The 26,818-nt window shown below is 47.2% G+C and overlaps 1 protein-coding gene across 1 annotated transcript in view; it reads right to left on the reverse strand.

Moving 5' to 3' along the window:
* The window catches only part of raph1a (Ras association (RalGDS/AF-6) and pleckstrin homology domains 1a), a 76,393-nt gene that overhangs the window by 33,429 nt on the left and 16,146 nt on the right, over positions 1-26,818 (reverse strand). The window contains 7 exon segments of the mRNA XM_069724855.1: positions 9-158; positions 1,371-1,514; positions 1,516-1,599; positions 2,013-2,152; positions 3,698-3,806; positions 3,897-4,031; positions 19,548-19,608. Coding sequence (XP_069580956.1) covers positions 9-158; positions 1,371-1,514; positions 1,516-1,599; positions 2,013-2,152; positions 3,698-3,806; positions 3,897-4,031 — 762 coding nt within the window. The 5' untranslated portion in view covers positions 19,548-19,608.

Genomic DNA, 26,818 nt, shown 5'->3' on the forward strand with positions numbered 1-26,818 from the left:
CGGTTCACCTCGTGTTCGCTGACCGTGCCCACCGATCCTGTACGTCGATGCCGCTGAGAGGATCCGGGCCGTCGCATCGCGGTTGATGTGTAGGAGGAGGCGGAGCTAAGAGAGTGGGAGGAGCTCTGACGAGCAGCTTCATCCATGCTGAGGGACGCCTGAGGAAGGCGGGAACAGAAGATTAAAGACAAACAGACCGGAGTTAGTTTCACCAGGTGTCAGAGGCCTCGTTCACACCTGCCTTCAACATGTGATCGCATCTCATTCAACGACACAACCAACATCAAGTAAATAAACAAGTAAATAAACATGACCACCTGTATAGAAACGTGTGAGCAGCAGGTATTTAACAAGAGGCGACGTCTCTTCTCGTTCACACGTCACTTTAATGCGCACATTTAAATCTGATTATTGTCAATTATTCTAACAAATTATTGTGTTAACTCTTTGTTTAAATGAACGAGGAACAAAGGGGTTACCACGGCCTTTTTGAAGGGGGTCGTGTCCCAAATAATAGCAATCGGCCTCCCTAATATACCGTAGAAAATATATTAAATATATGAACACCGTCAGCACTTCTGTTTTCAATTCAATTCAATTCAATTCAATTCAATTTTATTTATATAGCGCCAAAACACAACAAAGGTTATTTCATGGCACTTAACACATTAAAGTCTTTACAGCAAGACTTTACAATATTATACAGAGAAACCAACAATTCAACAATTCCCACATAAGCTAGGAGGAAAAAACTCCTCTTGTTATTTGCTGTTGATGTCTGACTGTTATGAAAGGATTCCTACAATGTTAGACTGTTTGTTCAGAGAACAGCTGGAATATCGCTCTGCTACAAGTCACCAGACTCCATTCATAAAACCAGTGATTTAATGTGTAGAACAGGGAGTTGAGTCCAGTGGCTTTGAACAGAGATGTTACGGCTATTTATGGTGAAACAAAGAAGGATCCACATCTGCAGGGATTCTTCCTGTGATGTCGTCACTCACTGAAATAAGGAGTGTCCAGAGAACCGTTTACAACCTACAGCAATGACGGTTCCCTGAAACGTTACTGAGCCGTTACCTGTTTAGGTATCCGTTACTGTCTGGAAAATAATTGCAGAATGTTCAATACATCAAATTAAATGACGAAGTCGAGGTCAGTCATTTCTCTCCTGGTGAAATAGTTCCATCTGGTCAGAAATCCACAAAATACAAATGGACCTGGACGTAGCACATTCTTGGTTAAAGGGATTTATATATATATATATTTAAATGTGTGTGTCGTTTGAACCCCCCCACTGTCGGTACCATGGTTACGCCCTTGATGAGGAACACATGTGGGTTTGTGTGGGAATGACTGGACTCTCACACCTTCTCCAGCTGGGCGGTGATGTCGTCCAGACTGAAGTTGGAGGCCAGCGCCGGCCGCCCCGGGTGTCCGGCGGGAGCTCTGACGGTGCCGGCCGGCGACGCCCTGGTGCTGCTGCTGCTGCTGCTGGCCCCGCTGCTGCCCCCCACCGCCCGCACCCCCACCACCACCACTGCTGCTCCCTGCTGCCTGCTGCCTGCTGCTGCGCCCAGCTGGAGGCTTCTGGCGGACCTGGAGACACAAAGACAGACTCAGTGAGAAGCAGCCGACCGAGATGTCACGAGATGATTTAAATAAAGAGACTTCGCAGCAAACAGTCTTTCTCCTCTCAGCATGAAGTTCACTGAACCTGCTTCAACCGTCAGCTGACCGACTACAAAGTCGATAGCATCCTCAAAGTTAGCATGTTGCTGACGATATAATCCACAAGATACTGTTTTACTAAATCAATTCTTCACATCTCTTCATGACAGCTGTTCTTAGTTCACAGAGTTTTAGTTAAAAAACAAAAACCGTAAAAACAAAAAGGTATTTCTTCTTTTTTTTAATATAAACTATCAAGACCCAATGAAAGGATTAAAAAAACTCTGCTGATTGAATTTCTACTTCCACAGCTGTAAGATGTTGAGCTGGTTCTGGAGCACCTTGGTGTCGGTCAGGCCCAGACGGGCCAGGCTGCCGGCGCTGCTGGGTTTGGTGCTGATGGTGCTGAGTTCCTGTTCGATGGAGCACAAGTCGGCCATGAGGGAGTCCAGGTCCACGTTGTCCCCCTGGTTCAGAGCCTCTGCAGACACAGATGTGTGTGTTCAGATCGGTGTGTGTGTGTGTGTTCAGATCGGTGTGTGTGTGTGTTCAAATCGGTGTGTGTGTGTGTGTTCAGATCGGTGTGTGTGTTCAAATCGGTGTGTGTGTGTGTGTTCAGATCGGTGTGTGTGTTCAGATCGATGTGTGTCTGTGTGTGTTCAGATCGGTGTGTGTGTGTTCAGATCGATGTGTGTCTGTGTGTGTTCAGATCGGTGTGTGTGTGTGTGTGTTCAAATCGGTGTGTGTGTGTGTGTTCAGATCGGTGTGTGTGTGTGTGTTCAAATCGGTGTGTGTGTGCATGTTCAGATCGGTGTGTGTGTGTGTGTGTTCAGATCGATGTGTGTCTGTGTGTGTTCAGATCGGTGTGTGTGTGTGTGTTCAAATCGGTGTGTGTGTGTGTGTGTTCAGATCGGTGTGTGTGTGTGTGTTCAAATCGGTGTGTGTGTGTGTTCAGATCGGTGTGTGTGTTCAGATCGATGTGTGTCTGTGTGTGTTCAGATCGGTGTGTCTGTGTGTGTTCAGATCGGTGTGTGTGTGTGTTCAAATCGGTGTGTGTGTTCAAATCGGTGTGTGTGTGTGTGTTCAGATCGGTGTGTGTGTTCAGATCGATGTGTGTCTGTGTGTGTTCAGATCGGTGTGTCTGTGTGTGTTCAGATCGGTGTGTGTGTGTGTGTTCAAATCGGTGTGTGTGTTCAAATCGGTGTGTGTGTGTGTGTTCAGATCGGTGTGTGTGTTCAGATCGATGTGTGTCTGTGTGTGTTCAGATCGGTGTGTGTCTGTGTGTGTTCAAATCGGTGTGTGTGTGTGTGTTCAAATCGGTGTGTGTGTGTGTGTTCAGATCGGTGTGTGTGTGTGTGTGTTCAGATCGGTGTGTGTGTGTGTGTGTGTTCAAATCGGTGTGTGTGTGTGTGTGTTCAAATCGGTGTGTGTGTGTGTGTTCAGATCGGTGTGTGTGTATGTGTGTTCAGATCGGTGTGTGTGTGTGTGTGTGTTCAAATCGGTGTGTGTGTGTGTGTGTTCAGATCGGTGTGTGTGTATGTGTGTTCAGATCGGTGTGTGTGTGTGTGTGTGTTCAAATCGATGTGTGTCTGTGTGTGTTCAGATCGATGTGTGTCTGTGTGTGTTCAGATCGGTGTGTGTGTGTTCAGATCGGTGTGTGTGTGTGTGTGTGTTCAGATCGGTGTGTGTGTGTTCAGATCGGTGTGTGTGTGTGTGTGTGTGTGTGTTCAGATCGGTGTGTGTGTGTGTGTTCAGATCGGTGTGTGTGTGTGTTCAGATCGGTGTGTGTGTGTGTGTGTGTTCAGATCGGTATGTGTGTGTGTGTTCAGATCTGTGTGTGTGTGTGTGTTCAGATCGGTGTGTGTGTGTGTGTTCAGATCTGTGTGTGTGTGTGTTCAGATCGGTGTGTGTGTGTGTGTTCAGATCGGTGTGTGTGTGTTCAGATCGGTGTGTGTGTGTGTGTGTGTGTGTGTGTGTGTGTTCAGATCGGTGTGTGTGTGTGTGTGTTCAGATCGGTGTGTCTGACCGTTGATATTATAGATGGAGAATCTGTAGGAGAAGTTGGCCATGTTGGTCTCCTGCCTGAGGGGGGCTTTCTGCTGGGGGGGGCGCTCTGGGCGGCCGTCGTCCAGGCTCTGCACAAACAGGAAGAGACAGTGACACCGTCATGTCTGAGACGGCCAATCAGGTTTGAGAGTGCTGGTGGAGGTGTCGGGTCTGTGTACCTGTGTGAGTTTGTCCAGCTCCCCCAGCCAGTCTCCAAACATCTTATCCAGGTCCTGGTCGTCCTTATCGCTGTCCTCCTCTTCCTCCTCTTCTTCCTCTCGGACCTCCACCTCCTCATCTGACAGCTGATCCATCTGAGGACAAGAGGGAAGACGAGGAGAGCGTGTTTAACGCTGCAGCTCTATCTAGTGGCCAACAGTCTGAACTGCATGGCCTTTCACAAATAAAAGAGCTGTTCGACTGACATTTATTATTTCAATGGAATAAATGTAGAGTATCAGAGCAGAAGGTTGTGTTCAGTAAACAGACAGGATGAAGATGAAGAAGCTCCTTTCTCTGCTGATCCTCACATATATCAAGTACCCATGAGGAGACTTTCAGAGGAGGAAGGCCGACGCCTTCAGATGGCTGCTAATATTCAGGGTGTTACAGGATGTTGTCGATCCTGCGGTATGACCAACAAACAGAACATTTCAGTAGAGCACGATGACGTGGACTGAGCCGGTCCATCCCTGCCGATCAACATTATTAACAAGGTCGCTGTACTGTCGGGTTGATTCTGGCCTCTTCGGTCATGTTGCAGTTAACAGCTGTTGAATTCTTCTCTGTGACGACAACCGCTAGATAAACATTTTGCCCCGATACATAAATTCAGACACTTTAAAATTATTTAATGAACTGAAAACGAGAAACAGAATCAAGTGTGGATTTATCACCCCGGCAGTATCGGTGATCATACAACAAGTAGTTCTGATCCAGAGATCTGATTGGTCAAATCATCATGACATCACATCCTGCTCATCACTACAAATATCCCTCCACCTCCTCAATGGGAAAATAGAATTAGAATAGAGTTTCATATAATATGTAATATAATGTAGTTTCTACTTGTTATAGGTCTATTAAATGACCCATTTGGTGAAGTCGGGTCTCTTTTGGTCCTTTTTGGTCGCTCCGAGCACCCGTACCGTAACACCACGGATAGTCACGCACTTACAATCCTAGTGGAGGCTAGCTGGACCGGTTTGGTTTGAACACATGACACGGTGGTAAAATGTTAAAAACACATGAGAACATGGATATCTTTGTTCATCAGATATCTTTGTTCATCAGATATCTTTGTTCATCAGATATCTTTGTTCATCAGATATCTTTGTTCATCACCAGATATCTTTATTCATCAGATATCTTTGTTCATCAGGTATCTTTGTTCATCAGATAACTTTGTTCACCAGGTATCTTTGTTCATCAGATATCTTTGTTCACCAGATATCTTTATTCATCAGATATCTTTGTTCATCAGATATCTTTGTTCATCAGATAACTTTGTTCACCAGGTATCTTTGTTCATCAGATATCTTTGTTCACCAGATATCTTTATTCATCAGATATCTTTGTTCATCAGGTATCTTTGTTCATCAGATATCTTTGTTCATCAGGTATCTTTGTTCATCAGATATCTTTGTTCACCAGATATCTTTGTTCATCAGATATCTTTATTCATCAGATATCTTTGTTCATCAGATATCTTTGTTCACCAGATATCTTTATTCACCAGATATCTTTGTTCATCAGATATCTTTGTTCACCAGGTATCTTGGTTCATCAGATATCTTTGTTCACCAGATATCTTTGTTCATCAGATATCTTTGTTCATCAGATATCTTTGTTCATCAGATATCTTTGTTCACCAGATATCTTTGTTCATCAGATATCTTTGTTCACCAGGTATCTTTGTTCACCAGGTATCTTTGTTCATCAGATATCTTTGTTCATCAGATATCTTTGTTCACCAGATATCTTTGTTCATAAGATATCTTTGTTCATCAGATATCTGAGATCAGCATGAAGACGTCCAATGACACACAGCTGCTGTCCAAACGTCACAGAGCTGAAAGAAGCTCTCGTCTTTTATCAACACAGGGTTTGTAATTTACAGGGAAAAAAAAGTCAGTGGTCTTCTGTAGTTTTTAGTGAGAGTCAAAACCGTTTCATTCGTTGTTCTTGAACGCAGCTCCCCCCTCCACTACTCCACCCAGTCACCCAGGGCACAGCCAACAAACACACACACACACACACACACACACACACACACACACACACACACACACACACACACACACACACACACACACACACACACACACACACACACACACACACACACACACACACACAGAGGAAGATTAGAGAGCAGAATATCACACACCCACAAACATACACATTGAAAAACACACCACACACACTGAGAAGTGGTGCTACAATTAGATCGCTGTGGTTAGCAGGTCTGTCATTTAGACAGGGGGGGAGAGAGAGAGAGAGAGAGAGAGAGAGAGAGAAAGTGTGTGTGTGTGTGTGTGGGGGAGGGGGTTTGGTGAACTCTCAGCTGCGCTTTCGTATAACAATCTTCTGTTTCCATACATCCGAAGATTCGACGCCGACCGACCGATCGCTGCCGTGGTCGACTCCATTTAAAGAGGAAAACAGACTTCACCTCACTCTTCTGACGGAGCTGCTCCCTGATAGAGGATTTCAGAGCTGATAACAAGCTGGATGGTCCCTCTCCTCTTTAACCTGGAGGATGCAGCGTCCATGATTTCCAAACAGAATCTCAGATTGTGATCCATCAGACCTCAGGACAGTTGTCCACTTCACCTCAGTCCATCTTCAATGATCTCGGTCCAGAGAAGGCGGCGGTGTTTCTGGATCATGTTTCTATCTGGTTTCTTCTTTGGAGAGTTTTAACATCATTTGTGGACGCAGCGATGAACTGTGTTCACAGACGATGGTTTTCACAAGTGTTCCTGAGCCCATGCAGTGATTTCCACTCCAGAATAGTGGGTTTTTAATGCAGTGCTGCCTGAGGGCCTGAAGATCACCACCATCCAATATTGGTTTCCAGCCTTGTCCCTTGTGTTCAGAGATTTCTCCAGATTCTCTGAATCTTTTAATGATATTATGAACCGTTGACGATGAAATCCACTAATTCTTTGTAGTTTTACGTTGAGGAACATTATTCTTAGATTGTTGAACTATTTTCCCAAACAGTCTTTCACAGAGTGGTGAACCTCTCCCCATCTTCACTGCTGAGAGACTCTGCCTCTCTGAAATCATCGTTTATACCCAATCATGTTACTGATCTGTTGCCATGGTAACCTGATTAGTTGAGACGTTCCACCAGGTGTTTTCTTTAAACTTTACACAACTTTTCCAGTCTTTTGTTGACCCTGTCTCAACTGTTTTAAAAACATGTTGCTGCCATTAAATCGAAAATGAGCCTATATTTTTAATAAAACAATACAATTTCTCCGTATCAACATTTGACATGTTGTCTTTAGTCTATTTTGAATTAAATACAGGTTTATGTGATATCCTAACTTTTGGGGAATTGGGGTTGTAGTACTGCGATAATAATCACAGTTTAAATTGTATCCACATCTCACACCTGTTTGGTATCTGTACAGAGAACTATTGTGCAACATGTACAGGTTTTCTGAGGGTGAGCCACGTGCATTGTGGGAACTGTAGGACAAGCCACAAAGCCAGCAGCGCTGTCCAGTGTGAATTTAAAAGACGTCTTCTGGGTCTTCTTCTGGACGATGTCAGAGAGGCAGGAACACCGTGACGATGAGGACCGCCGGCCGTCCTCTGGCCAACTGACGAGGCAGCGCTGCAGCAGAGGGCGGGGACTGATTAAAATAATATAATTAAAGTGCTCCATGTAGTAACACGTGGTAACAAGAGGATCCTGTGTGGCCCTCGAGGCCCCAGTGTTTTTCCTATTCAGCCCTCTTGTTCTTGAAGTTGAATCAGCTTGCCAGCGTGTGCAGAAAAGAATAGTGGATACATTATAAAAGGGATCCCATGAATGTAGTCTATAAACAATATGAAAATAAAACCTCCTAACCTGGAAAAGTAGGAAGAAGCAAGCATCCCGATCACTAGTCTCTGCCCTTTCTCGTTTTTATAGGAAACTTTTACGACTACTATTGAACATTTTTATTGTAATTGATCTTCCCATTTGTCATTACAATGTAGCTATTGCTTAGTGAATTTTTTGTTTTCCATTCCTCCTGTTTCTTTTCATTATTCCTGCTCGGTCTTGTTTGTCTGTTTACTGTTTGTGTTGCACTCTCTCAGTTCCCGTCTAACTCATAGTCTCACGTCTTGGTTCACTAAATACAGTTTAAAAAGTAGAAGAATGTGCTGTATTATACAGACTGCGGCTCAGCTGCTTATCCCTCCCTCTCAGAGTGTCATTGAACGCACCACAAGGAGGAGCTGAGACAGCACGTCGGCGTGATGAACTCCAAGTGTCCAAAGAAAACAGTAATTACACTCCTCCGATCTGTTGCACTGAAACCAGACGATCATCCTCCCGTCTTTCACCCCTCCCACCTCCTCATTTCTCTCCCTCCTGTTTACGACTGTTTCCCTCCGTCCTCTCCTTCTTCTCCTCACTCCTCCTCCTCCTCCTCTGTATCCGTCCTACATCGCTCCCACATCTCAACCACAGGGAGTGGTCAGACACCACGATAGCAAGATGTCCATCACTGCTTACTGTCCCGTCACTCTGAAAAACTAACTTTTAATAAGGTTCATTTAACAATCTGGTTCTTGTGGAAAACTGCAGGGAGCTTAACGAGCCGTAGAGTCTTATTAACAGACCTAATAATGGAACATGTGCCACATTAAAATGACCTTAATTATCTTCTAAAGGGAGCTAACGTTTAAAACTCTACTGCTTCCTGTAACCGTCTGTCAGACACTACACATCAGCGAAGACTGGAAGTGACGTCAACCTCCAAACTGTAACCTTTAACCCCTGACCTCTCAGAGAGTAAAGATGAGGGTCAGATGGGCAGCACGGTGGTGCAGTGGTTAGCACTGTCACCTCACAGCCAAAAAGGTTCCGGGTTCGAATCCGGTCCTGGGCCTTTCTGTGAGGAGTTTGCATGTTCTCCCTGTGCTTGCGTGGGTTCTCTCCGGGTTCTCCGGCTTCCTCCCATCATCCAAAAACATGCACCTCAGGTCAGGTTACCTGGCGCTGCGCTAGTGGCAGCCTGCTGCAGCAGCTCCCCCTGAGAGCCCCCCTGCTGTGGCGAAGACATTTCCCCTCGGGGATTAATAAAGTGTATAAAATAAAAAAAATAAAAAATCAAGCAGCTGTTGTCTGGCAGGACTGACTGAGGCTCATTCAGAGTCACATATATTTTTAAGGAGAAAACGAGATCAACAGCAAGCAGTGACCATCAGTGATGTCATCAACCATCAACCATCAGTGATGTCATCAACCATCAGTGATGTCATCGTTGGTTTGTGAACATTATGAATCCTCCAGTTCAGATTCTGTCCGTCACCATCTTGCTAGTTCAGAGCGGTTTGGAGCAGGAAGTGACCATATTTGGACGAGCTGGGGGAGGAGCCAGCGGTGGATCTGACCGATCTGATTGGAAACCTGACGATACTACGTCCCGCCCACCGATAGCTGTAACCTGACTGCACCACAGGCCTGTCAATCAAACAGACACGCCCCCAAAAACAGGTCTTCTTGAATCTTCTTTTCTAATGAATGAGGGATTATTTTCAGATGGACCTCCAGAAAACTAAGAAGAAGGAGTGACTTTAGCTAACAACACCGAGATAACTGATGGACACATTTTATTCACTTTGGATTTGATGAGAGAAGTTGAATGGGAGTCTATGGAGCCGGAGGCTTTTTGGAGCCGACCTCTAGTGGCACTCGCTGGTATTGCAGCTGAAGACACTTCTGGATCAGAAACATTTTTCGAAGCCGGAAGCAACGAACACTTTTATTTACAGTCTGTGCTTAACGGAGAGGAGACACGTTGTGAAGAGGCTGAATGAAGACAAGAAAACCAGACAGCAACTGTTTCTCTTCCTCTCAACTCGTCCTACATCTGCTTTGCTGAGCAACGGGTTTCATCTGCACCGTGCAGCTCCCAGTGTCCCTCAAAACCACTCAGATCCTCAACAGGGCTGCGGCCACAACACAGGAGCACGTGCATCAGTGCGGGCCATTCCCACGGCTCTATATCAAGATGTCACACACACACACACACACACACACACACACACACACACACACACACACACACACACACACACACACACACACACACACACACACACACACACACACACACACAGGTATTTTTAGGCCTGGTTGTTGGGTTTCTGTGAAGCGAAGCTATAAATCAGAAGCAGCAGATTCAGCTGGAAGTTGAGAACTCCTCTCTGAGCATGAAAACTTTTCCAAACTTTCAACAAACACGTCCTTGTAACTCTTCAGTTCTCCATTTGTTTGAATGATGGCTTCAAAGCTTCCTTCTGTCGTGTTCACTTCAATTTGTAAGAGATATTCATGTTTTCAGTTCTGACAATAAAACAAAGCACAGCTGACATTATAAAATGAAGTAAATGGTTTCAGTTTTGTTGTATTTATTAATCTCATCTTTCCTGCTGAGCTAGATGCTGTAAATCAGATACTAAAATCGTTTATGGTTGTTGTTTCGTATGTTTTTACTGATGTTGAATCCTTCATAAAGTCACTGAGTGACTGAGACACAATGGAAGCAGTCAAATGACACCTCCAGAGACAATAAACTTTCAGACCTGTTGAGCCTTGTGGTGAAACTCAGCAGCTGACTGAGGATCTGAAAATGAAGCTATTTGATGCCACATCTATATATTAAAAATATATGAAAACTGCTTGCAGGTCAGCTGTCTGAAGAGTAAATGGTCTGCACCTCTTCACCTTAGAGGTCTTTTGCGTCCTGTTTACGGATCAGTGGTGACAGAGCTGCCATGCAAGGTGTTTGTCTGTCACCAGGGGCAACCGCAGACCACCGTCACCTCCACAGACTGAATATAAAGTGTTCGTAGCTTCAGGTCTGTAAAATGGTTCCGATCCAGACGTGTCTTCAGCTGCAATACCAGCGAGTGCCACTAGAGGTCGGCTCCAAAAAGCCTCCGGCTCCATAGACTCCCATTCAACTTCTCTCATCAAATTCTCAGTCAATACAATTTTTCAACAAGTTTTCTGTATGTCATTCACTAAATTCACTCTTCCAGATTAGTGTACTGGCCTTAAATCTGAAAATAATCCCTCATTCATTAGAAAAGAAGATTCAAAAAGACCTGTTTTTGAGGGCGTGTCTGTTTGATTGACAGGCCTGTGGTGCAGTCAGGTTACAGCTATCGGTGGGCGGGACGTAGTACCGTCAGGTTTCCAATCAGATCAGTCAGATCCACCGCTGGCTCCTCCCCCAGCTCGTCCAAATATGGTCACTTCCGGCTCCAAACCGCTCCGAACTAGCAAGATGGTGGCGAACAAAATCTGAACTGGAGGATTCATAACGTTGATGGTTGATGACATCACTGATGGATGATGACATCACTGATGGTTAATGGTTGGGGGAACCTGGGACTTAGTGTTTTACCCAAAGACAGTTCAGTAGAGGGACAGGAGGACCCCGGGACTGAATCACCAACTGTACGATTACCTGCTCCACCGTCTGAGCCACAGCAGCCCAGATGTTCAGTCAGTAAACTGACAGAGACACACAGGCTGCAGGAGGGATATCAACTCACCAACACAACAGGAACATATTAAAACAGTCCTGCCTTATGCCAACACCTCTTTAGGAATTTTCAATATTTTCGACAAATACAGGATTTTTTAATGTTCACCTTGTTCTGTCATTTTAGGGCGAAACTCCAGGAAACTATAAAATAAATGACCTGGAACATTTTATCCACTTCAACTTTCACTGTGATCTTCATCCAAAAACTGTAGAATATCTTATACTTCCATCATCTGTTTTTACTCGATATGTCACAAAACAAACTGCAGATTAAAACTGAATCGGTCAATTTCAGGGAGATTCAAATGCAAACAAACACAATGCTAGAACTCCTCCACCACCTTTCAGCCTCTCATTACACCAGCAGTAGTTCAACATGATGCACCAATATTATATATGTGACCATCGTTCTTCCTTTCTTCTCCTGTGTTTACTGGCCCCTGCTTGTAATGTGTTTCTCACGTCAGTAGGTGGCGGTAATGCATCTAAAAGCTGCCTGCCAGCCAACTTTAAACAACAAAAGGAGAAGATGAACATGCTGCTAACAGCTTACAAAGCCCAAAGTTCAATGGAGAGGTCAGCTATCATGTAACGGTTCTTATTTTAATCAATGTAGTAGAATATAAAGAGCAGCATCATGAAAGGCTGCCAGCAGAGAGGTTTTCTTTCATTTTGGACCAGAACTGTTTGGCTCGTATCTCACAGGAAGAAGAATGGAGGGAAGCGGAGGACGAGCAGGGAGCCGCCTGCTGATCCAGCAACAATGATATCACTTCCCCCGAGACCTCCGGCAGGGATGACATCATTTCCTTTTAACCGCCTGCCTCATATCGACATGTGCTTCTGAGTCTCCGTACGAGGAAGGCGGATTAAGACTCCGACTCTGCTCGGCTACACTGTGCTGTGTGAAACTGCACACACACACACACACACACACACACACACACACACACACACACACACACACACACACACACACACACACACACACACACACACACACACACACACACACACAGCAAAAGAGCTGTTCACACTCCTCTGCAGGTCATCCACTGGGCCACATACCTGCTGAGAGGACTCACCACTACATTCAAAGAGAAACACACAGACGTGCCGTTTCCAAATGAAACCCTCTTGTGTGCACATTTTAGGTAGGTAGGTAGGTATTTACTTTGTTAATCCCCGAGAGGAAATTTTTTCGCTACAGCAGCATACAGAAGCAATAAGATAATAATATAAATAATAGAATAAAATAATAGAATAGAATAGAATAGAATAATAGAAAAGCAATAAAATAGCAGTAAATAGCAGTAAAAAATATAAATATAAAATATAAAATGCACAGTTTATACAGTACATTATATATCGATATATATTATATACAAACAAACCAAGAACACAGTCAACACATATATATATATATGTATATATATATATATACAGTACAGTATATATCTATATATATTATATACAAACAAACCAAGAAACACAGTCAAGAGTGTTATTGTACTGTGATGGATTTTGCCAGAGGTGAGTTATTGTAAAGTCTTATGGCAGTGGGCAGGAATGATCTCCTGTATCAGGAATGATCTCCTGTATCTGGAATGATCTCCTGTATCAGTCCTTGTGACAGCGGAGCTGGAGGAATCTTTTAGAGAAAGTGCTACGCTGTCCCTGCAGCAGGTGGTTGAGAGGATGGACAGGATTATCCAATATGGACAATAGTTTGTTCAGCGTCCTCCTCTCCACCACCTTTTCCAGGCTGTCCAGTTTGTAGCCGATGATGGAGCCGGCCTTCTTAACCAGTTTGTTAAGTCTGTTGGTGTCACCGGCTCCAATGCTGCCCCCCCAGCAGACCACAGTGAAGTACAAAGCACTGGCCACAACAGATGGTAGAACATCTCCAACATCTCGCTGCACACATTGAAGGATCGAAGTTTCCTCAAGGAAAAGAGTCGACTCATCACCTTCTTGTAGACAGCGTTGATGTTGGTCTTCCAGTTCAGTCTGTTGTCATGGAGACACCAGGTACTTGTACTCCTCAACCAGGTCCACCTCCTCTCCCAGAACTCTCAGCGGTTGTGGAGCCGTCGTCTTCCTCCTGAAGTCGACCACCATCTCTCTGGTCTTGGCCACGTTCAGGAGCAGGTGATTCCTTCCCGCCCACTCCACAAAGTCCTCCACTACTGCCCTGTACTCATCCTCCCGTCCATCCCTTATACATCCTACCACTGCAGAGTCATCAGAGAACTTCTGCAGATGTCTTGACTCTGAGTTGTTCTGGAAATCAGTTGTGTAGAAGGTGAACAGGAAGGAGACAGAACAGTTCCCTGAGGAGCTCCAGTACCACTGACCACCGTATCAGACAGCACACTGCCCAGACGGACAAACTGTGGTCTGCCTGTCAGGTAGTCATTGATCCAGGAGACGGTGGACGTGTCCACCCCCACCACCCGCAGCTTCTCCCTCAGCAGCAGTGGTTGGATGGTGTTGAATGCACTGGAGAAATCAAAGAAAGTGATTCTCACAGATTCACCGGTTCCATCCAGGTGAGACTGAGCTCGTTGCAGCAGGTAGATGATGGCGTCGTCCACTCCCACATGAGGCTGGTACGCAAATTGCAGAGGGTCCAGAGAAGATTTCACCAGCGGCCTGAGGTGGGCCAAGACCAGCCATCACCTTTATCACATGAGATGTGAGGGCAACCGGTCGGTAGTCGTTGAGGCCAGATGGAGTCGTCTTCTTGGGGACAGGAACCAGGCAGGACGTCTTCCACAGCACCGGGACCTCCTCCTGCTTCAGGCTCAGGTTGAAGAGGTGTTGTAGGACCTCAGCCAGCTGGACGGCGCAGGTCTTCAGGACCACGGGGCTGATGCCGTCAGGTCCTGCAGCCTTGCGCTGGTGGATTCTCTCCAGCTGTCTCCTAACCTGGCCAGTCGTCACAGAGAGGGGTGGGGGGTGTGTGTGTGTGTGGTGTGGGGGGGGGGGGTCATGGTGTTGATGGAGGAAGAGCCCTTTGAGATTGAGGGCAGTTCACCAGGGGCGCAGAGAGGGGAGGGGGGGCAGCAGAGGTGTTTGGGAGGTGTGAGGTGTGGAGGAGACAGATGAGGGTGGTGAACTAAACCTGTTGAAGAAACAGTTTAGTTCATTTGACCTCTCCAGGTTCCCCCTGGTTGTTCCTCTCCAGGTTCCCCCTGGTTGTTCCTCTCCAGGTTCCCCCTGGTTGTTCCTCTCTTGGTTCCCCCTGGTTGTTCCTCTCCAGGTTCCCCCTGGTTGTCTCTCTCTCCCCTTGAACCCAGTAATCTCCTTCATACCGGTCCACACCTCCCTCATGTTGTTCTGCTGGAGTTTTGCCTCCAGCTTCCTCCTGTAGGAGTCCTTGCACTCCCTCATCTTCTCCTTCAGGTGGCGCTGCACTCTCCTGAGCTCCTCCCTGTCCCCAGACCTGAAGGCTGCTTTCTTCTTATTAAGAAGAACTTTCAGGTCACTGGTGATCCATGGTTTATTGTTGGGGAAGCAGTGTCCAGTCCGGGATGGTACGGTGGTGTGTTCACAGAATTTGATGTATTCTGTGATACAGTCCGTCCTGCTGTTGATGTCCTCCCCATGTGGTCCACACAGCACATCCCAGTCCGTGGACTCAAAGCAGTCCTGCAGGGCTTCTTTAGCCTCCTGTGTCCACCTCCTCACAGTCCTGGTGGTCACAGGCTGCCTCTGCACCAGGGGGACATACCTGGGAGTCAGCAGGACCAGGTTGTGGTCTGATCTACCAAGGGGGGGAAGGGCAGTAGTACTGTATGCATCCATGGCATTAGCATACAGTAAGTCCAGAGTTTTATTGTTCCGTGTGGGGCAGTTCACATACTGGTGCAAAGTTGGCAGTACTTTATCCAGACTGGTTAAAGTCTCCAGTAACTGCCAAAAACGCACCGGGATGCTTTAGCCACAGTGTAGTGGATGGTGTCCACTGCTGCCTCTGCATCAGCTGATGGAGGAATGTAAACAGCGATAACCAATGGCGGACGTTCCCCATTAAGATCGCCGGTACCGCTGGTTTATATTTCCTCCTTTCCGCCTTCAGCTTAGCTCCAGCTCTGCAACCCCGCCGTCTTCTCCGAAGTTCGTCCGGGATCTCAGGCCTCGCTCCGGGCAGCAGCAGTAGAGGGCTACTCAGCGATCAGCTGATCACGCGAGTAAACAATAACAGTGAAACGTGGAAAAATTACGGTCCATTGTCTGACCGTTAACTTAACACACGAGAGAAAGAAAAAAAACAACAACTCCGAAGAGGAGAAAGGCTTAAAAAATACTAATAAACAACACACTTGGGGAGGGGAGCTGCTGCAACAGGCTGCCGCTTGCGTGGCGCCATCTTATTATCTTATTATTTTGGGAGCTTTTCTGCTATAAACAACAATCTTACTGGGATGAGTCATCCTGATGGGACCGCAACGGTCCGAGTGAGGCTCCATGTTATGTTGTCTGGGGCTGCAGTTCAGGTCAGGGGTCATGTGTGAGATTAGATCAGCTCTAGGGTTAGAGAGAGCAAGATTTATGGTTCAGACCAACCATCATCCATCAGTGATGTCATCAATCATCAAACATCAGTGATGTCATCAATCATCAAACATCAGTGATGTCATCAACCAGTGACCATCAGCGATGTCATCAACCATAAGTGATGTCATCGTTGGTTTGTGAACGTTATGAATCCTCCAGTTCAGATCTGTCCGTCACCATCTTGGTAGTTCAGAGCGGTTTGGAGCAGGAAGTGACCATATTTGGACGAGCTGGGGGAGGAGCCAGCGGTGGATCTGACTGATCTGATTGGAAACCTGACGATACTACGTCCCACCCACCGATAGCTGTAACCTGACTGCACCACAGGCCTGTCAATCAAACAGACACGCCCCCAAAAACAGGTCTTCTTGAATCTTCTTTTCTGATGAATGAGGGATTATTTTCAGATGGACCTCCAGAAAACTAATAAGAAGGAGTGACTTTAGCTAACAACACCGAGATAACTGATGGACACATTTTATTCACTTTGGATTTGATGAGAGAAGTTGAATGGGAGTCTATGGAGCCGGAGGCTTTTTGGAGCCGACCTCTAGTGGCACTCGGAGGTATTACCGCTGAAGACACTTCTGGGTCGGAACCATTTTACAGACCTGAAGCTACTGTGGCAACCCAGGGGGCGTAGAGGCAAGATTTAGGGATAAAACAGGCAACTCAGAGACATTATCCATGTTACAAAAAGTGTCCTTTAATAAGCAGGTCAGGGTAAAGGGGGATGAGGCCAAATTTAACCAAAGATTCCTCCCGGTCGGGGTCGTTGTCTTCGGTCTACACCGTTTGAGAGATGATTCCTCCGTCCTGTTAGAGCAGAGCGCTGTTTGACCTCCTATCTGACGCCGCCCCTCTCCAACGGTGCCGGGGATCCTTGTTGTCTTCTTCTGCCCAGTCCGTCCCCTCCCCGGCTGCTCAGCTCTGTGAACATATACTCACTCCCTCCAATTAGCTGATGTGTGACCAATGCCACGCCTCGTGGCTGCAGCACCTGCACTGGATAGTAGATTCCCTCTATCACCTCCCCCAATCAGAGCTTGGGTCTCCGCCTCCTGTGCTGTGTCTGCCCGGCTTTCCCCTGGTTACCCACACTACGAACACTTTTATATCCCGTCAGTGGTTTTATATCTGTTGTTTAATATCCAGTCTGTGTTTTCTACAGTTTGATATTCAGTCTGTGGTTAAAATTCAGAATTCCACGATGAATGGAAGTCAATGCAGCGACTGAGCAAAGCTTAGCTGCACCAACATGTGTGTGTTTCAGCCCCGAGGCTCGACCCAGCTGATCCCATGGGTACTGAGCTGCTAGTGTCATATGATACTGACACACACACACACACACACACACACACACACACACACACACACACACACACACACACACACACACACACACAGTAGTCAGGTTTATGAATAGAACCAATGAGTTCTAATTTTGTTCCCTCAGAAACAAACAGGCGGCAGCAGGAAGTTGCTTCCATTGTGTTAAACTAGACGACCCGTGGACCTGCAGGGACGGAGAACAAGCTGCTGCCAGGTTGCCCTGGTGGCAAATAGAACAACTTCCCCCACACACAAGCAGGCAGTGGATCCCCTCAGATCCAGGACCACAGAACCATGACCACAGAACCTGGACCACAGAACCCGGACGACAGAACCAGGACCACAGATCCACAACTACAGAACCTGGACCACAGAACCACGACCACAGAACCTGGACCACAGAACCACGACCACAGAATCCGGACCACAGAACCACGACCACAGAATCCGGACCACAGAACCACGACCACAGAACCTGGACCACAGAACCACGACCACAGAATCCGGACCACAGAACCATGACCACAGAACCACGTCCACAGAATCCGGACCACAGAACCACAACCACAGAACCCGGACAACAGAACCCGGACCACAGAATCCGAACCACAGAACCCGGACCACAGAACCCGGACCACAGAACCATGACCACAGAATCCGGACCACAGAATCCGGACCACAGAACCACGACCACAAAACCTGGACCAAACATAAACACATCAGCGGAGCTATGATGGACAGTGGAGAGAGAAGCGGAGTAAACAGCTGCTGAGTCACTGGTTGCTATGGTGATATAGACCTCTTGGGGTCTCTGAACCCGGGTCTGTACACAGTACCTGTCCCACCAGGTGTGAAGACCCGGTCAGTGTTACCAGCTGTTTATTATCTCCTTCTGCAGGAGGACATCACGGATCAATGGAGGCAGCCATGATGGATGTTTGTCAATCAGGCAATAAGTCGCTGGTTGCTATGGTGATTCCTGTAGAGCTGCTCGCTTGTGAGCAGCATATACAAAGTTTATGATGCACTTATAATGTTGACGGTAGGTTTGTCTTTAATGTGTCCTATTCATTTATTACAAAGCTGGATTTTGCACTAATTTAAAAAAACATTCTTTGAATTAAGATTTGACTTTGAAGAAAGTTTATGTTCTTGGACCGAATTCTGTGAAAGCAAACAGTTGTTCACTTTTTTTTTTTTTGCCAAGTAAACGAGAAGCATGTTGAAGTTGGCAAAGCCGCACGCTTTACCAGAAATGTACCGAACTGAGCTGAGATCTGCGGCCGCGACACGAACCGAACTGTTCCTCGTTGTGGTCCTAGCGAGCCGCTTCACCCCTCCACCATGTCGCCCCTCCCCACCCCGCTGCCCCTCCACCCTGTCAGCCTCCAACCCTTCACCCCTCCACCATGTCGCCCCTCCCCACCCCGCTGCCCCTCCACCCTGTCAGCCTCCAACCCTTCACCCCTCCACCATGTCGCCCCTCCCCACCCCGCTGCCCCTCCACCCTGTCAGCCTCCAACCCTTCACCCCTCCAACCTGCTCTGTGCTGAACACGTCCAGCTGCAGTCAGCACAACATTTATTCTGGAAACCACATAACTCTCCAACCATCAGCTGCTGTTGGAATAAAGTGACATGCAGGATGTTAAAGGAAAACATCGCTGCGGTGCGTTGTTCTGGATTATAATATATGATCGTCTGACTTCAGGTACAACACGTCCCCAAAAATGTTTCACAATAAAAGCCTTTTTATGGGGGGTTTATTACTTAGAAAAGGTTACAGGGCTTTTAGTTTGAAATATACAGGAAGTGTTCCATTTCTATTGACCCTTGTAAAAGTGAAGACTTTTAACATGACATCCACCCCTCCACCCCATCGGCTTGTCGCCCCTCCACCCTGTCCCCCCTCCACCATGTCGCCCCTCCCCACCCCGCTGCCCCTCCACCCTGTCAGCCCTCCAACCCTTCACCCCTCCAACATTTCACCCCTCCACCCTATCGCCCCTCCACCTCTCCACCCTGTCAGCCCTCCAACCCTTCACCCCTCCACCCTGTTCCCCCGTCACCTCTCCGCCCCTCCGCCCCTCCTTCATGTGACCTGTGACAGTGTAAGGTAACTTGTTCAGGGTGATTTAATGCTGCTTACCTTTAGTGTGCTAACAGCTCAGTCCAGCTCCAACAGCACTGAGTGGATGGATTCAATCACCCTGCAGACACGGAGGGAAAATGAGTTACTATTCAGTCCATGATCACATTTCCTCTGGACGTAAGGAAACTCTTCTTCATCTTCTTCCCCACTGACAGAACGATGAGCTTTTCAGCCCGATAAAGATTTCGTCCTAATTTTTAAAAGGAACAGTCCATCACTTTGGGGAAGGAGAAGATCAGTATCAGTTTTAACTGTCTCCATCAAATGTGATCAAAACACACACACACACACACACACACACACACACACACACACACACACACACACACACACACACACACACACACACACACACCAGGCAGTTGGCTACACACCAAATGTACAGTCAGCAGGTGGCACTGGTGTGTATTTCTATCATGCTGAGCAGGCTGGATGTGTGTGACCTAAAAATAACTGACAGGCCACAACATTCGAGCCCACTGCTGCGGTCTCTTCGGTCCATCCTGAGCCACTGAGCTCCGTCCAAACCTCGGGCGCTTCCCTTCCTGTCGCTATTTTCTTCTTCGCTGGATTCACTGCTTCAGCTGAAATCTGCCATTCAGCACATTAAATCCTCCAGTAAAGAGTTCAACCAGCACTTTAGCCCTTGAAACACACACACACACACACACACACACACACACACACACACACACACACACACACACACACACACACACACACACACACACACACACACACACACACACACACTCCAGTAATGACTGGTAAGATCATTAGCAGTTCTCGTGACTAGAAGCTGTTGGCTGAAACAAGAGCGCTGTTGTTGGGACAAACACTCACACTCTTCTCCTCTGTCTGTGGGTTGCTCATGGGTACATCAGAACCTTCACAGCAAATTAGTCTTGGGATTCAAACCAGCAACTGTCCAGTGACAGACCGGCGTGTGGAGTGAAAGGGTTCAATTTAAGACCTGTTAATACAACACTAACATGTATATCTTTATACCGGCAAAACCTGGTTGTTGTTTGTTTGTTTGTTTGTTTGTGGTCTCCATCATGGAGACTGAGCAGGAAGGGAGGGGCCACCAGTAAAATGAGGCTTCAGGTACCTGCAGACACACGGGTGTCGTACATGTACCCGTTTCTCTGATATTTCACCTGCTAACAGAGCAAAGACTCCCTGATGGCTTTTCAAAATACACTGAACATGCAAAAAAATTCAGGTTGGAACTGTGTCACTAGATGTTACTATAGCAACGGACAGTGTTTCACGCGTCCTTCCTTAACGGGGTCATGATCGGCTGTGTTGCTCACACTTCCGTCCTCTTTCAGGATTCAGAAAGTGATGTCATGATGAGTCTTCCTCACTGTGTTGCAATCGGTTTCATCACAAGAACGTGTTGAACGATCTGCTTCAGAGCGTCGGCTCTCTGGAAACACCTCGGAGGGTCTTTGATTGGGCTTCAAGAACCGTTTCTTAGTTCTGTCAATATCTGTCTTCGGTCGTAGTCAATCATACTGACGAGTGTTGATTCATTTTCTTCCCCAGACGCAGTCGAACACACGCAGTCGAACACACGCAGACGAACACGCAGACGAACACACGCAGTCGAACACACGCAGACGAACACACGCAGTCGAACACACGCAGACGAACACGCAGACGAACACGCAGATGCAGACGAACACACACAGACGAACACGCAGACGAACATACGCAGACGAACACACACAGACAAACAAATGCAAACGAACACGCAGACGAACAAACGCAGACGAACACGCAGATGCAGACGAACACACACAGACGAACACGCAGACAAACATACGCAGACGAACACACGCAGACGAACACACATAGACGAACACACGCAGACGAACAAACGCAGACGAACACACGCAGATGAACACACGTAGACGAACAAACGCAGACGAACACGCAGACGCAGACGCAGACGAACACACACAGACAAACACGCAGACGAACATACGCAGACGAACACACACAGACAAATGCAGACGAACACGCAGACGAACAAACGCAGACGAACACACGCAGACGAACAAACGCAGACAAACAAACGCAGACGAACACGCAGACGAACAAACGCAGACGAACACACGCAGACGAACAAACGCAGACAAACAAACGCAGACGAACAAATGCAGACGAACACGCAGACGAACAAACGCAGACGAACACACGCAGACGAACAAACGCAGACAAACAAACGCAGACGAACACGCAGACGAACACGCAGACGAACAAACGCAGACGAACACGCAGACGAACACACGTAGACGAACAAATGCAGACGAACAAACGCAGACGAACACGTAGACGAACAAACGCAGACAAACACGCAGACGAACGCACGCAGACGAACACGCAGACGAACACGCAGACGAACACGCAGACGAACACGCAGACGAACACGCAGACGAACACGCAGACGAACGCACGCAGACGAACACGCAGACAAACAAACGCAGACGAACACGCAGACGAACAAACGCAGACGAACAAACGCAGACGAACGCGCAGACGAACACACGCAGACGAACAAACGCAGACGAACACGTAGACGAACACACGCAGACGAACAAACGCAGACGAACACGCAGACGAACAGGCAGACGAACACGCAGACGAACACACGCACACGAACACACCCAGACGAACACACGCAGACGAACAAACGCAGACGAACACACGCAGACAAACAAACGCAGACGAACGCGCAGATGAACAAACGCAGACAAACACGCAGACGAACACGCAGACGAACACGCAGACGAACAAACGCAGACGAACACGCGCAGACGAACACACGCAGACGAACAAACGCAGACGAACAAACGCAGACGAACACACGCAGACAAACAAACGCAGACGAACACGCAGACAAACACGCAGACGAACACACGCAGACAAACACGCAGGCGAACACATGCAGACGAACACACGCAGACGAACACGCAGACGAACAAACGCAGATGAACAAACGCAGACGAACATGCAGACGAACAAACGCAGACGAACACATGCAGACGAACAAACGCAGACGAACACGCAGACGAACACACGCAGACGAACACGCAGACGCAGATGAACACACACAGACGAACACAGGCAGACGAACACACACAGATGAACACACGCAGACGAACACGCAGACAAACACGCAGACGAACACGCAGACGAACACACGCAGGCGTAGACGTAGACATATTTTGATCCGGAGTTTTCAGGATCGAACCGAAATGAAACTCAGATGGGCGGTGCAGCGCAACAGGGGGCGTGGCTTAGATTTGTGCAGATGTGTCTCAGACCAGATTTCCTTCCTCTCCTTCGACACGCGGTGATGACGTCATTATGAGAGCTCCTGCTACAATCCACGGTCTGCCGTCGTTTCCGTGTTGGAAAGCGTAGCTGCGTGTATGTTGTTACCATAGCAACCAATGCAGATAGGTTGGTGACGTCTGGACACACCAAATCTGATCCGACAGTCCGTCCTGAAGATCTGATGAGAACAGATCCGATCTACCTGCAGTCTGAACATCCGGACTCGGTCTTCTCGCACATATTTAATTTTGGATGGTATTTTTATGAACCCGTGCCAGGTTGACTTGCTGTTGTCATGGAGGTAAATATGGTTTTGTTGGGGAGTACTGGTGAGAAAGTATGTGTGATATCTGTTGATGCTGTGTAAAGGTTGAGCTCTGCTTCTCCTTCCCGGCAGATTGATGAAGCCTGCGTTGCCAAACAGGTCACATTAAAGAGCGTTACAAAACAGGCCGGCCTGCCAGAGCAGAGGCTTTAAATTCTGGGCCTGAGAACAATAGCTTTACCCTCCTGATCCCCACAGCCCGACCTGAAGCTCTGAACATGGTGCTGCAGCTAGTTTACACACTAGATGATGAAAACAACTGGAAACATTTCCTTCAAACAATATCTGGATTGATGGGTTTCTAATGCGTTGCTTAATCTTGTTAAGCCTTTAAAGCATCGACCGAAATCCTCCTGATGACTTCATATGAGCTCCATGCAGGTCTCCACCTCCTGTTGTATTACAGCAATGTGCACATCTGACCACGACGTGCACTCACAACAACCACACTGTCAGCTAGGAGTTGGAGCCGCAGGTAATGTGGTAAGAAACACAGGAAGAGGAAGCTCACCCTTCAGCAACAAACGCTGCTCATTAATCTGCTAAATAACATCAATGCCATATTTCTGTCTGGACCGTAATGCAGGGCGAGCTCTGAAGAGCGTCTGTGAGAGTGAGTGACACATGGAAGCTACACCACATGTCGGCTTATTGCTGCGACGTTTCAAATTAAAAGCTCACCGGAAACACAATGCATCTGCTGTTGTTCCTTTAGAAGAAGCTCTCAGAGCAGACAAAGGTTGGAGACATCAGAGTTTAACACGAGTCCTAAAGAGTGAGTGGAACCAGTCAACCTTAAAAATACATCACAAGAGCGACCTCCAGAAGAACCAAACCAATGAACATGCTGATGTCGTCGTTAAAAACTACTGAACGATGTGAACACAAGTAAAGATGAACTCGAAGGATGAAATTCTTAAAAATCACACAATTGCTGTGAAAGCAGTAAAAGTGTTGTTTGATATTAATACTTGTGCTGCATGTTTAAAAATGTTGTTGTCTGGTGCACTGAGACTCACTGTGTGAACATCGTGGACACATGTCCATCTATATGAGGAAATTTCTGTCCAGTCCTCACAACTGTTCGACTGAAGGTGTCATATTTGATCAGTTTAATGAAGTCTTGGCTTTAAGGTCAGAGTTCCTGTATTGAAGGATCAGGGTCAACGTTGGGGCTACAGGCATTTAGTTGTGATGTTGAAGGTGATATAAAGAGATGAAGGAATGCACTTTGTCTTCGGAGCTTTAGAAAGACCGACGAGAGTGACAGACACTTGCAACTGAGAAGTTTAAGGCGGTCGACACGCTCTCAACAAAACTATTTCAAGCAGGTCCTCAGCAGACCGTTTAGTCTACAGCAGCTGAAGGCAACAGAACAAAGACAAAGGAGGACATGTTACATCAGTACTTCAAATGGGAATCAAACTCTCAACCCTGACAGAGTCCATGTCTACAAGAAGTAATGCAGGCTGGTCACACACACACACACACACACACACACACACACACACACACACACACACACACACACACACACACACACACACACACACACACACACAGAACCGAATGACCACAGCCCGCCCTGGACCACAGACTGGATATAAAACTACAGACTGGATTTAAAACTACAGACTGGATATAAAACTACAGACTGGATATAAAACCACAGACTGGATATAAAACTACAGACTGGATATAAAACTACAGACTGGATATAAAACCACAGACTGGATATAAAACTACAGACTGGATATAAAACTACAGACTGGATTTAAAACTACAGACTGGATATAAAACTACAGACTGGATATAAAACCACAGACTGGATATAAAACTACAGACTGGATATAAAACTACAGACCGGATATAAAACCACAGACTGGATGTAAAACTACAGACTGGATGTAAAACTACAGACTGGATATAAAACTATATAAAACTACAGACTGGATATAAAAGTGTTCGTAGCTCCATGTCTGAAAAATGGTTCCGATGCAGAAGTGTCTTAAGCTGCAATACCAGCGAGTGCCACTAGAGGTCGGCTCCAAAAAGCCTCCGGCTCCATAGACTCCCATTCAACTTCTCTCATCAAATCCAAAGTGAATAAAATGTGTCCATCAGTTATCTCGGTGTTGTTAGCTAAAGTCACTCCTTCTTCTTAGTTTTCTGGAGGTCCATCTGAAAATAATCCCTCATTCATGAGAAAAGAAGATTCAAGAAGACCTGTTTTGGGGGGCGTGTCTGTTTGATTGACAGGCCTGTGGTGCAGTCAGGTTACAGCTATCGGTGGGCGGGACGTAGTATCGTCAGGTCTCCAATCAGATCAGTCAGATCCACCGCTGGCTCCTCCCCCAGCTCGTCCAAATATGGTCACTTCCTGCTCCAAACCACTCCGAACTAGCAAGATGGTGACGGACAGAATCTGAACTGGAGGATTCATAATGTTCACAAACCAACAATGACATCACTGATGGTTGATGGTTGATCTGGACAAGCCATTAGGTCACGTTATCACATGCAGTGACTACTGAACTGACCGATATATACACACACGCACACACACACAGGAAACTCCAGAACTACTGGCCACCAGCGGTCAGCGAGGATAATGCCTGCTGGGAGGTCGGAGCTGAGTGGCACAGTTCAAACATGCAGCTGCACACTCACATCCAAAGGCTGCTGGAGACATGACACACACACACACACACACACACACACACACACACACACACACACACACACACACACACACACACACACACACACACACACACACACACACACACACCGCTGCAGTGGAGTCGGTCGCACTGCAGAACTGTCAGGAAGAATCACGGCACTCTGCTACGCTGCTCTGACACACACACAGAGACTGAACATCGTCTCACACACTCAATACAAGGTCACTGAGCTTCTGGGTTAAACTGCTGCTCGGAGAAAGAAGAGGAGCAGGACAGAGACGGACGACAGAGGACGGAGGAAAGAGATGGAGGACGAAGGTCAGAGGACAGGGAGACAGATGAAAGAGATGGAGGACAGATGTCAGAGGACAGGAAGATGGTTGAAAGAGATGGAGGACGGAGGTAAGAGGACAGGAGGAAAGAGATGGAGAACAGGAGGTCGGAGGACAGGAGGAAAGAGATGGAGGACAGAGGACAAGGGGACGGAGGACAGGAGGATGGAGGACAGGAGGTTGGAGGACAGGAGCAGAGAGATGGAGGACAGGAGGTCGGTGGACAGGAGGTCGGTGGACAGGAAGATGGAGGACAGGGTGTCCACTGCTTTCAGTAGCACAAGAGGAGAGACAGAGAGACATGTGATCGGCTGATGATGTCATACTAAAACTCCCTGTGGATGAGACTTTATTTTGAAAAGTCCGATCTTCCTGCTGGGTGCTGAGGACTTCCTGCGGAGACCCGTTCAGAGACGCCGTTAAAAGCTGAAGAGGATGAATGAAAGGGATTCAAATCACCACCTCAGCAGGAAGAGCTGCTGAGTGCTCGAGGCTTCAGCTGCAAGAACATCGGGACTGTTCAGATTGACAGCAAATAAAACCATGCGCGCGCGCGCACACACACACACACACACACAC

This window comes from Brachyistius frenatus, unplaced genomic scaffold (assembly GCF_029030835.1).
Source record: "Brachyistius frenatus isolate BFR_SWC_R1_liver_20210118 unplaced genomic scaffold, ASM2903083v1 Contig_400, whole genome shotgun sequence".
Classification (NCBI taxonomy): domain Eukaryota; kingdom Metazoa; phylum Chordata; class Actinopteri; family Embiotocidae; genus Brachyistius; species Brachyistius frenatus.